The sequence below is a fragment of the Rasamsonia emersonii genome (assembly GCF_000968595.1).
Source record: "Rasamsonia emersonii CBS 393.64 chromosome Unknown ctg1118621760058, whole genome shotgun sequence".
Classification (NCBI taxonomy): Eukaryota; Fungi; Ascomycota; class Eurotiomycetes; order Eurotiales; family Trichocomaceae; genus Rasamsonia; species Rasamsonia emersonii.
Window position 1 is genome coordinate 22,340 of NW_013563229.1, and position 12,378 is coordinate 34,717.

The 12,378-nt window shown below is 53.4% G+C and overlaps 3 protein-coding genes across 3 annotated transcripts; all 3 read right to left on the reverse strand.

Moving 5' to 3' along the window:
• Positions 1 to 6,632, reverse strand: T310_3236 (C2H2 transcription factor (AmdX); the record flags this gene model as incomplete). The annotated part of the gene is made up of 8 exons (XM_013473890.1): positions 1 to 86; positions 140 to 3,496; positions 3,569 to 3,665; positions 4,084 to 4,494; positions 4,666 to 4,795; positions 4,944 to 5,372; positions 5,523 to 5,882; positions 6,040 to 6,632. 8 exons carry the CDS (start codon positions 6,630 to 6,632, stop codon positions 1 to 3), a joined length of 5,463 nt encoding a protein of 1,820 aa, XP_013329344.1.
• Positions 6,633 to 8,977: 2,345 nt separating this feature from the next.
• T310_3237 (uncharacterized protein) lies at positions 8,978 to 10,216 on the reverse strand (the record flags this gene model as incomplete). Its single annotated transcript, XM_013473891.1, has 6 exons — positions 8,978 to 9,088; positions 9,358 to 9,487; positions 9,580 to 9,665; positions 9,725 to 9,949; positions 10,025 to 10,070; positions 10,209 to 10,216. 6 exons carry the CDS (start codon positions 10,214 to 10,216, stop codon positions 8,978 to 8,980), a joined length of 606 nt encoding a protein of 201 aa, XP_013329345.1.
• Positions 10,217 to 10,618: 402 nt separating this feature from the next.
• On the reverse strand, positions 10,619 to 12,202 carry T310_3238 (uncharacterized protein; the record flags this gene model as incomplete). Its single annotated transcript, XM_013473892.1, has 2 exons — positions 10,619 to 11,892; positions 12,001 to 12,202. 2 exons carry the CDS (start codon positions 12,200 to 12,202, stop codon positions 10,619 to 10,621), a joined length of 1,476 nt encoding a protein of 491 aa, XP_013329346.1.
• Between the last annotated feature and the right edge of the window lie 176 nt (positions 12,203 to 12,378).

A 12,378-nucleotide genomic window follows, 5' to 3' on the forward strand; every position in this document is an offset into this window, starting at 1 on the left:
TTAGTTCATAATCATGACCGAGTTTTCCGCCCGTTCTTTCATCCGCATCGCTTGGGTTTCGAGGGAGTGAGCCATGAGTTTGGTCACTGAGACTATTAGTTAGTGATCAAAACAAAGATGGAAAAATCGGGCTTCTTACCTGGCCAGACCGCGGCCCTGTCGAGCAAGTAAGCCGTGGCCATTAAGATTTTGCTGCCATAACCACCCTCAACCACGCTGGGAAGACGCTGCAAAGCATTAATCGCGCTAGGCGAACCAGTGTTCTGGGCCTCGCGTTGCATCTTTGTCTCAAGACTATTCAGAATCTCTTTAATCTTGTCGATCAGCTTGCAGTCCTCCTCTTCCAAAAGCATGATTCCGGGAACTTGGGTCAGATCGACTTCATCCCGGCCTAGCACACCCAGGTATGGTCCGACCCGTTCCTGGACGGTCGTTATCCACTCCGCGAGAACTTGAGCGCAGTCAAACGAACACAGTGCGCATTGGAGGGGCAGTTCGCGGGACGTGAATTCAGCAAACGTATTACCCAACCGATCCGACATGCACATCGAATCAGCCGCATAGAATGCAGCCTTGCGCAGGTGTTTCTCCCGTCTCGATTGACCGGACCGGTACATCGGAGACATATCGGGAACGGGTTTCTCCTGGGTCGGTGTCGTGGATATGCTGAGGTCTCCCACTCCGAGATCTGCTATGGAGTCTCTTCGGTTGTTCATATCATTCGTAGAGTCCGCACCGTCAGCGCCAGAGTCCTCTGCAGGATGGATGATTTCCGCGCCGCGCGCCAGTTCATTGGACATGAGGTTCCAATCCCGTTGCCAAAAGGCCTCTTTGGACCGACCCAAATTGACGAATAGTCGGACGTAAGCCAAATCAAGGAGCGGAATGCTGTCGGCTGAGAGTGGCCCCGCGCCAAAGGGATTCGGCCGCTCCAGGCTGTGGAGAGGATTGCTAGCCCAGGCCGCTTGCCACGCTCGCAACGCTGGCTCAATGTGCGCTTGCATGGCGTCAGTCTCCTGGGCAGTCCATTGACGACCCATATGTCTCTGACGCGTTTCCCAGATATAGTTGTGAAGAGCGTGGATCAGCACCAGACATCCGAACGTGCTGGGTTTCAGATCACTTTGGGGCAGATCTTCTGCCGCAGTCGTGGACCCGAACGAATTGCTGGACTGAGACTGGAACTGCTGGCGCTGGCTTGCCGTCAGCAGTGTGGTCAGAGCCGACGAAAACGAAATCCCCTTCTTCGCAGCCTGTGCTCCGCCCATCTTCTTCCACGCCTGTGGGGATTCGGCGGCCCAAAGATCCTCTTCACACGGTAGATCGAGTCGGATCTCCGAATTCGTAAGGGCCGGTGCGTGGTTGTAAGCAGAGACCAATAGACTGGAGAGAGTGAAAATGGCATATAGGGTCCGTTTTCGTTCTTCGACGATCTTCCAGTCTAACCAGTCCTTCCGCTCCTTCGGCAGGGCATTTTCCCCCTGGGCGTCCCCTTGCCCTGGTCTGCCGCTGTTGAGATAGTCTTGTGGCAGATTTTCTGGGTCGACATGATGGGTCAATTCGGCAGCCCTTGCCAAGCTGACGAGCGCCGCACAGTGGGTGCTCGCGATGTTGGCCGCCGTCTTGTCACCGCAAGTATGGCCATAGATGACATTCAGCAACATCGCCTGGACCAGCCACAAAGGCGTGTTGTGGACGGAATTATCACGTCCCGCGTTGGTCCGATTGAGGGCTGCGGACATGTCGGCCTTGCGTCTCTCCTCCAGGTACAGCTGAATCATCTTCTTGGCCGATTCGAACAGATCCTTGGACACGGCTGTCTCAAATTCATACAAGGCACCAATAGCGGCCATCGACAGGATCAGGCAACCACCGCCGCCGGCAAGACCGGTTGAACTCAGGTTGAGATGTCCACTAGGCGTGCGCAGATTGTTGGTGTATTCAGGAGCTTGGAAATCGAGGGTGGGAATGTGCAAGAATGGAAGATGCGGATGGAAGTAATTGATATACGCGGAGATATAGCGCTGGAGGTCGAAAGTGCTGGGCAACAGGTACGTATTGGTCAAGCCAGACGGGCGGGAGAGGTTGTCGCGATTATACATGGTTCCGTTGCTGGGCTGCGAGTACTTCCGGTGAGGAGCTCCATTGGGCTGCGACATGTTTGCTAGTAGAGACTGTCGAGTTGAGTCTGTGAAGGTGTCTGACGAGCCTGACGAAATGGAATTTCGAAGGGGACTACTTGCGAAAGGCGCGTTGAAAGGATTAGGAGATTCTCCGCTGGTTACCATGGAGGATGAAAACATACTCTGCGACTGTCCTCCCAACATCGATGGGCTCATTGATGTCACGGGTGGAGGGTTTGCAACAAAAGGGTCTGTGAACTGATTCTGCGTCATCAGGGACTTCGGAGACACGGTGTCGGGAGGAATGCTCAGGTCTTGAAAAGTGGGGGAGGAGAAATCCATCGCGAACGGTGTCGACTGCGCCGCTGACTGAGAAGAAGAAGAAAACGGGTTCTGCCAGCTGACCGACGACGCGATCTGAGTCGATCCATCCAGCATCGCTTCACTGGTCCCACTCTGGCTCCCGGTGCTCATAGCCGATGGAGAGGATTCTTCGATGGCCGACTCGCTGGTATTCCCAAGTGGGACAGTGGTATCGAAGCCGTTGACCCAGTCGAAGTTGCCATCGTCGTCCAGCAACGGATCGGTGACCGCGGGCATCCCGTTGTTGAAAACCTGGCTGAAAGGCGACGAAGGAGTCTCGTTGCCAAAGCCTTGAGGGGAGCCTGCAAAGTGAAGCTGCGCCGGATTGATGGTGGAGCCGTAGAAATCACCCAAACCCAGGTCCGAGCCGAAGCTGCCATAGACTGGTGCCGTGCGTAGCCCTCCGGACATGTCCATGGGGATCCCCGAGGTCTCGATCTTGGGCAAGGAATTCGGCGGAGCATGGACGGAACTGAAGCCCCGAACATCGAAATTAGGAGGTCCCGACACCGAACCGCCGAGACTGGGATGGTAGCTATGGCCCGATTGCCCCGGTCTCGTGACGGAGGCGTTGGCGGCATTAATCATTCCCAATGCGTTGCCATCAATGTGGCTGATCGTGTTGGCTCTCGGTCGCATAGTGCTCGAGGTCCCCGCGATGGAGTTCTTCCGGACGCGGTTTGTCCCAGCTCCTGCCGCCCCCGTACTCTCTCTTCGAGCGTTCCTTGGACGCGAGGAGGGCGTCGCGGTCATGTGCAGCTTCTGCTGATGGCGAAGGAGGAGATCCCGACGGGCGAAGCAGCGAGCACATTCTGGGCATTCAAAGGGCTTCTCCTTTGTATGGGACCGCTCATGACGCTTCAGGTGCTCGAGACGTGCAAATGACCGACCACAGGTGGTGCAGACATGGGGACGTGGCTTATCCGACTTGGGCGGAGGCCCATTCGGGTTCGACGATCCATTCTGCCCGTTCGAGTCGGACGATTTGGAGTCCTCCTGAGACGGAATGTCTGCAAAGACTCTCAGCTCAAAGGCACCGCGAAAAACGGTAGGACAGGTTCAGAAGATGAGTGACGCCTTACCTGACACATCTCCGGGCATTTCACTGATGGAGGAGAGGTCTTCACCCTGGGAGATGGCTGTGGGATCCTGTCCCACCATAGTCTCCGCCAGCATTCTCTATAGGGGTCGAGCCAAGCGAGTTCACTGACTATACCGAAACGAAGGCTGAGGAATGTGCAAGCGAAAAAAAAATTGGCAACAGAATATTGGAAAGAACAGCAAGAAAAAAGGAGCGCAGTGGCGTAAGCGGGTCGCACAAGGGTTCCCACGACTGAACACGGCGGGATTAAGACCAGATGCGTCAAGAACCATCGAATTCATAAACTCTGTGCGATGCAGGTCTGGTCAGTGTGACGTTCTACAGTGCTTTCGGGGAGGAGAAAAATGCGGGCGAAAAGGAATTCGAAGGAAGGGCAGCGTGAAGCCCCCGTTGACAACCAACCAACCTTTTCCAGGTGAACCACAGCTTCGTCCCGAGTGGGAAGCGGACGAGTAATCACAGCGAGACGGAATTCTCGCTCTCCACAGTTCACACCAGGTCTTTGTGTAATTGTACAATAATGAAACCAAAAAGAGTGCGGGCCGCTGCTGCCTTTCGCTTCCCAAACTCGACGGAGCAAAGAGCGGGACGCTTGCGAGAGCTTCCACTGGAACAGAGGAGAATTGACGGAATCGACAGACACGGTGACCCGGATTCTGTGCTGTTCAGGGTGCGGCAGGCAGTGCTTGTCGCGGTCGCCGACTGTTGCAGGGAATTGCGCAGTTCTCTCTGGGCCGGTTCCCGGGCGGGCTCATCCACCGAGGCGCGACGAGGGGTACCGCTGTACGGAGGACAAGACAGCGTCTGGAGCTTCCAATTGCGCCCGCGAGCAGGAGGACGCACACACCGTCTGGAGAGCTTTCTGGCGAGGAGCAGACGATAGCAGTTGACAGGAGATGGTCGTGCCTTGCCAGTGTACAGCGGCGTTTTCGCTAATCGGCAAAGTCGACTTGCTCTTCTACGGTACGACGGGCATCCTTCCGGCGGCGACCACCGCCGCGCGACGCTACGACCAAGACGGATAATCCAACGTCAGTAGGAGCAGCCACGCTCTGGGGGGGTGCGATGCTAACTTACGAGGCTCGCGCTGGGCCGGCCAGGGCTCGCGAGCAATGAGGGCGCACGCAGCGAGCTCGGCGGCCACTCACACACGCCGGGCGCTCCACCGGTCCACGGGCCACGGAACGGCGTACCTGCTTGAGCCTTGCTGAGCGCGTGCGAATGGTCTTCGGCCTATCGTGAGATTTGTGCTGACGACCCGCCGGCCGCGCCAAGACGCCATCCAACGCGGCGTAAGGATACCGTCACGCACGGAACGGCCCCAGGCCCAGCGCCGCTGCGAACGGTATCCTTACGCCGCATGACGATACGCCGTCCTGCCGTCCAGTCGAATGCCGCCTGCCCCGTCACGCCAGCAATCACGCCTATCGATATCGTTTCCACAGTGACGTCGGTGATCGCTTCTGCTGACAGCGGCAGGATGCGCTGGCAAGCCATCACCGTACCGATCGCTCCGATGGCCCTGGGCCGCTGCGGGAAGGATCAGATCTGGCGATTTATCAACAAGGATGTTTTTACAGGCATTGGATGTTGCGCCCAGCGGGTGGGTTGAGAGAGGACGAGCAGGATCAAGACCCATCAGGCCATGCTCGATGGAGCCCTGCTCAGCCGGGGTGGCTGGCAGAGGAGCTGCGAATATGGCAGAGATCCATGGTGGTCCCGGGTCCTTATCGTCCACGATGATGCCGTCAACAGCAAATGATCGGAGACTGATATGGCGGGTGCTGGTTATATATAGGCCTTTGTTTTCCTCGAAAGCTCTTGTCGTTAAAACGTAACACAATGGCTTCCATTGACCGTAACAACTCTCAATTGTTTTCTTCTTGCTGACAACATCGACAAGTCCATGCTTCAATGCACTGCCACAGCCTTACTGTCGATTTGTACCGGTACTGTACAGTACTCTGTGCCATTCTCTGTCCTCGTACTCCGGCAGTGTATCGACATTTCCGTACCGATCGCCTGAACGATGCGTACGGACGCGGTATGCGCTAACGATGGACAGGGACACCCGACTCATGGGTGGATATGCTGAGGCTGTGACTCGTGCGAAGGCCCTCTGGTCCTCTAGCTCGGCCTCGAGTCTACCGACGGCTCTTGCTGGGTGGCGGCGGACGGCCCAGCGCAAGCGCCAACTCGGTGGAGACCGCACGTCCGGCCGCCAAACCCAGCCGTGTGGAGGAGCTCCAGCGAGCGCCCGCCAGGCCGCCAATGGAGACCCCGGCAATGCGGCGCTAGGATCATTGGTTCGGCCTGCTGGCGAACTCTAAGTCTCTACCGATGCTTCGCGCCCATTTTTGACCGTGTCGGGCTTCGAGCAGACGCTGCTGGGTGCTGGGCAGCCAGTCGCTGAGTCGAGACAACAGCTGTCTGACTAATTGATTTTATTACCGCACTGCAATGCCGCATCCCAGGCCCAATGACGACCGAGGTGGGCCCGCGACCCGGCCTTGGCTTCTCCAGATCCGTTGTCCCCTGAGAATTCCCCAGGAAATGCTAAATTCTAGAAAGCGACCGTCCCCGGCGATCGACAGCAGAAGGGATGCTGGCTGGTCAGGTCTTGCCGGATGGCCTGGGCGTCGGAAAGCATTCCCTCCTCGGCATGGAGTCTGGGGTTTGATCTCGGGGAGGAAATCACCCACGTCACAACTTATTCCGTCACGAAGGACGGAGCATCGGATAATAGGTGAAACAAATGTCGCGCGCGCGGAGCCCACCTGTTTCAAAGAGATGAAAGTCTCAACAAAAGGACGATCCGTCCAACGTCCAAGTCGGATAATGCCTCGCGAGAACAAGGGACGACGATTCGCAGGTGGGCCGGCGCTGTTGGTGTGTGGAGGCCACTCCGGTCGCAGAAGATCCACGGATAGACAGTCGCGCGATCCTGCTTTAAGCGTGGCAGGAAGCTTGGGAAAGCATCCATGGAACAGGGACTCAAAATCCGGGGTTGCGGAAAAGAGAACGGTCATGAGACATCCAGCCATGGAGCTGGCCCAGGGTCCTGACTCCTGCGTTTTTCGCTATTGGCGTTTACCTAGGCACTTCGTATTAATATTATTGGGACCCTAACAATGTCATTCATTCTGCGACCTCTCTGCAGGGCAGATCGCGCGTCTCTGCTGATTCGCCATTGGCCAGCCTCGCCGCTACCGAACGAGACCGGTAACAATACTGTGTAAGACGGTAACCGTGACGGTAATGCGTACGGGCCAGTGCTCGGAACGAAATCCGCACGTTTCTGCAAGTGGCTCGACGGAGACTTATCCACTCTGCGCCGTCATCATGCAGAGGGTGCAAGCGCACGCCAGATTTTCCCAGGAAGGAATCCCTGTCAGAGACAGCGTGGATAGAGGAAAAAAAAGGACGCGAAGAAAAGCGGCTGCTCGTGATTGGCAATTAATAATAAATGGCCGTGGGCTGCAACGGACAGGGGGTTCAGAGCAGGCGTGCAGGAGCTGAGGGAGCAGCACCAGCCAGGTTGATCTCCGATACGACGCTTTGACCTCGGCCGGGTGCGCAGGCCGCCCCGTGCGCGCGCCCATCTCGTGGCACATGACAGGTCCCATTCCTGCAAGGCCGACGAGCTCCGAGGCCAGTCATCTGCTGTCGAAGTAGGCATGAAATCATTTTATCAATTTTCCAAAAAGCAAAAAAGAAAAAAAAAGAAAAAAAAATACACGACGGTCTCCATTGAAATCATCCGTTGTCTCTTAGTGACTCTCATTTGTGTGCGATGCCCGTTGTAGAGTACTATATATTAAGGACTCGACAATAATACCTATAACAATCAGCAGCCCGTTAGAGTGTTTACCCGTGCCACGGGACGGAATCCACGGAGCATGCGATGCATGGTTAATACATCGGAGAGATCGCCGCACCACCTCTGCAAAAGGCCCAAGCTCTTTCTCTTGTCATGGCCAGTAGTAGCAATTCCCACTGGCAGGGATAGCCCAGCTGGTAATAGTCCTGGCAGCAACCTGACAAGAGAGAGTACTCCGTACTGTACGGAGTATTACAACTCCGTAGGAGAGAGTACTCGAGTCCGCCCAGCAACTTAATTATTAGTGGCTGGAGCTACCTCCTAAGCGTCGCAGAATCACGGACTATACAAGGACAGGGGCTGTTTCTTAGCGCAGTATTCGATACTCTACCTACGTACGGAGTATTACATAGAAAGACAAGAAGAAAGTGAACGAACTAATTAAATTATATTAAATCAAAAGCCAAGTCTAACTAACAGTCCTGACGAAATTAGTGACTCCATGAGTCCGTCCGGAAAATTAAGGCCTGATTATGTCGACGTCATACCACGGGGCAGCTTCTGCACATACTCCGTACTCCGGAGTATGGGAGGATTGACTGATCGAGGCGATTACACTCGTACAGGATTCCTCATATTCCCTGTATCTGCGTACATACAATACGTCAGTAGCCCTACAGTTATAGCAAGGCTCGATCTGCATGATCACCTAGCTGTTCTCCTGGTGATGTGATTGTGGGATGATTTTCCGATGCACATAACAGCCCAGACAGTATTACCTACCCAGTATGGGCTATTTGCTAGAAGTTCGAGTCGTCAATAGCATTTTCTAAATAGTTGATTATTTCCCAGATCCAGTTCACCTTCCTTTTCCCCGAACAATTCTATTGTTAGTCGTTAATACGAAGCGCAGGCAGAATCAAACGACTAGCTTAGGTTCGAAGATCTCTACGCCACATCCGTGCTTTGTTGGTAACTATGAACTCTATCCAGACAGGTAAAGGATGGTAAATTCATCATAGTCTGATAGTTACTATTTTCTTTTATTTTCTCTCATTCGACGAACTCAGAAGGGTTATTTCTTTATTTTTCTGTACTTGATGGGTTGGCAAGTTTTAATTTCGGCAGTAGATTGATTGAGTGATTATTATTATTGGCTTCATTATAGCCATTTATTTCATCCTAGGTTTACTTTGATAGGCTCATCTTGTCACTTCTGCACGTAATGTTAAAATATACTCCATCAGCTAATTAGGTCTCAATCAATGTTTCACTAACAAGCAAGTTATTATTACCAACTAGTCCTGCTGGATTTATCATTATTAATCAACCGGAGAGTCTTGTTTGAGACAAATACCTATTACGGAGTAACCTATAGGTAGGTACAGTACAGTACCTAACCTGCCTAGGTCACAAGTCACAGTACCTAAAACTACGCCATACTTATCAGTCTAACGATGTACAGTACCATTGAACGAGTACGTAGTGTACAGTCCAGAAGACCAGGTAAACACCCGACCCAATCGGCGGCTCCTCGGATGTGACGGTGATCCACCCGCGACCAACCACCTAAGACACGTCACGGAAGGATTGGAAGCCCTGCCTTCCAATGATGACCTCGAGTCGCGAGTCGCGAGTCCCTAAAGTTGTGCCCTGTGCACTAGCTAAAAAGTATATGTACTGTACAGAGTACAGTAGTGTGCATAACGCACCTAACTTTGTAGCAGTAACCAAACGCCGTCTGGCTCCTGTGTGCATGGATATCCATCCATACATACATGCATGCATGCATCGCAAGTTTCGGCCAAAAGCAATTAACCAATCAACCTGACTATCTAATTACCAGCAAACTCTGTCAGACTCAGACAGACTCAGAGTCAGTACTCAGAATACCTTACCTAGGTGGCCCTCCATCACTGTGTGCACTGTGCAGGCCCACTAATTATTACCTCAACTTGGCACTGACCAGCTTCCTTCCTCGGATCTGCTGCGGGCCGTCTCCAGCTCCCTGAACTGAACTTACCTAAGGTATCTGCAAGTGAAGTGAAGTGAATCAATAATGCGCCGTGGTTTGGTTTGCTGCGTTAGTTAGGCAGTCAGCCCCACCGAGTGATCCGTCCCGACCACACCAATAATAATAATTATCCGGACTGGAGGACATTATTACTTACATGATACTCCGTACACTCCAGGCTACAACAGCACAATTAGGTACAGTACATAGCTGAGAGTCGTCGAGTCTGGACTCATCTGTCGACTGTCAATAATAAATAACTCCGACACGACGGGGATTTAGGTATTGTTTTATTTACTCACGGTTGCTGTAGCTGCCGCTGCTGCCCCTGCCCCTGCCCCTCCCCCTCCCCCTCCATCGGCGATAAAGGGCGAGATTAATCCGGTCGGAAAAATCTGATAGATAGATAGATAGATAGATAATAATAGATAGGGATAGGGAGCTTTGATAACAGGGACGGTACGGAGTAATAGCTGCCAATCTCCTGTACTTATCCCGCGCACGTGATTGATCTCATCCTTGGTGGACTAGAGTAAATACTACTTATGGCAGATATAAGCAGAGTTGACGTATTGTATGTGCACAGTACAGTACAGACATACATACTGCCCAGACGGATAACGAACAATGTTGCAGACATCAGAAATCCTACAATCCTACCTCATAACATCATGAGGCTGCGAAATTGTAGAACTTGAGATTCATAGATCTGCCCTATGAAATTGTAATTTGTATTTATATAAGTGCAGTAGATTGGATTCAACTTTTAGCGAAATATATAACTACCTAAACATTGTGGAAGACCGTTTCGTAAATGGTCATTTTTCATTTTCATCATTGAACAGAAGAAGAAGAAGAAGAAGAAAAAAATCACTGGTATGGAGACTATCCTAATGTCCATATCTACAGTCACAGTCACAGTCGCATAACTGATGCTTTATTTATAATCGTGATGATGTGATCATCCTGTCATGGATACCTTTCCAAGATCCCGAGTCAGATGTATCAGTATAGCAGATATAGCTGCTTTGTTTTTTCCCTTTTCTTGTCGATTGTTTTTTTAGAGGCATGACATTCATGTCGTCATTTTTTAAACGCTGATCGTCTTGAATACCCTGTTTCACAAGAAAAGAAACCGTTAGCCGGACCCGACAGGAAAAAGAAGATAGAGCATAGACATCGACATCGACGTAGACTTACCCAAATCCGTTGCTTCCTGTGGCCATCACCGTACCAGGCATCTGGGCCTGCCAATGCAACTCCTTCACAGACTCCATATAGTGCACAAACAGCAGTTGCGGCGGGATATCAGCCAGCCCGGCATCCCGACTCTCTTCATCATCAAGTTCAACAGCCAGATCCCACAGGGTGATGGTGTTGTCTGCCGACGACACCGCAATGACGCTGTCGTCAGTCGGGTGCCACTCGATACTCGTAACGGGCTGCTTGTGGAAATCGAACGATGCGACGGGGGACGGCTTGATTTGCCCGGACCCCGACGACGCACTCGGTTTCCAGTGTCTCAGATCCCAGACCGCCCATTGTCCGTCGTCAGCACCCGTGGCCAAGAGATGGAACGTCAGCTTCGACCAGCTCATGACGTTCACGTCCGTGTCTGAGATCTTGACATCCACCGCCGGTTTCCGAGACTTGGACCGCACGTCCCACACCTTGACTGTGCCGTCACTGCTGGCCGAAGCGAACACATTCTTCTCGTTCGGTGACCACTGCAGCTCCTCGACGGAGGATGTATGGCCGACAAACGCTCGAGAGTCTGTCACCCATCCACCGCCCTCTGTCCTGGTGGTCACGTAGATCAATCCGTCGTTGTCGCCGGTCAGAAGCTTTCCGAGAGGTTGCAATGGCGACCAGTCCAGTGCATACCCCTCGGTCTTGTGCATTCGCAGCGTGGATATGGGCTTCGAGGCGGAAGGGGTGATGACTGTGCCGGGCACATCGAAGCTTGTAAGATGGGTGGTGACGTCGTGGATGAGCACCTGTGAGTTTTCCAACCACGTCGCCGTTATGGTCTGCGGAGGTTTCGAATAGTCTCCTGATTGAGGAGGCGTTTGGTGCACACGGATGCGATTCGTCGTCGAGTTCAACGGGATTGACTTGGATTCCAGAATGGGGTCTGATGGCGATTCGTCGTCCGAGTCCGACTCGCTCTCTGAGTCCGACTCGTTCTCCCGCTCCATCTTTCCGAGACCACTGAGCTTGAGGATCATCAATTCGTTTTCTTTCGCTCGAGGGCCGTCCGCCTGAGTACCGGCGACCGCGTAGACGGTGGCCGGGAAGGTCTTTCGGTTATCGCCCAGGTTATCGCGCACGATGTCGAACGAGAGACATGGCCACGGCGTGGTGAGCGTATGCAGCATGTCGTATGTGGAGGGATCAGGGGCTAGCGTCTCGCCGGGATTCAGCTTTGTTCGGCCAGGTATGAAGGTCTCCTTGTCGACGTCCATCGCATCTATCAATTGCGCAGTCAGTAATCATCTGTCCACACCATACGGAGAATGCCAAAGAGAAAGACAACGGATGTGCCCACCGCATCGCCGGTTTCAGGACTGCCACGTACCCTCTTGCTCTTCAGCCTCTCGCTCCTCATCCGGGCGACCATCGACGCCCGCTTCGAAGATCTCCTCTTCGCTTTCAAACTCATCTTCGTACTCGTCCTCGAACTCCCCCACTTCGTCCGGAGGGGCTTCTGAGACAGGGCGCTCGCCCGCTTTCAGGGCGGCGGACTGCTCTTCGGAGGCGTCTGCGGCGCGCTTCGACATCGTGAACCGTAGACGGAGTTCGAACGAGGCACAAAGAAGTCTGGCAGCGGCCAGTTGCGCAGCGAACACACGAGCGTCGCGACGCCTCTGTTCCTCTCGAAAATTCATAGATTAGGGCTGCGTGAACTTTTTTGAGGCCGCGGTTGCGCTAAGCCGCAACGGGGCTAGCGCGTAGA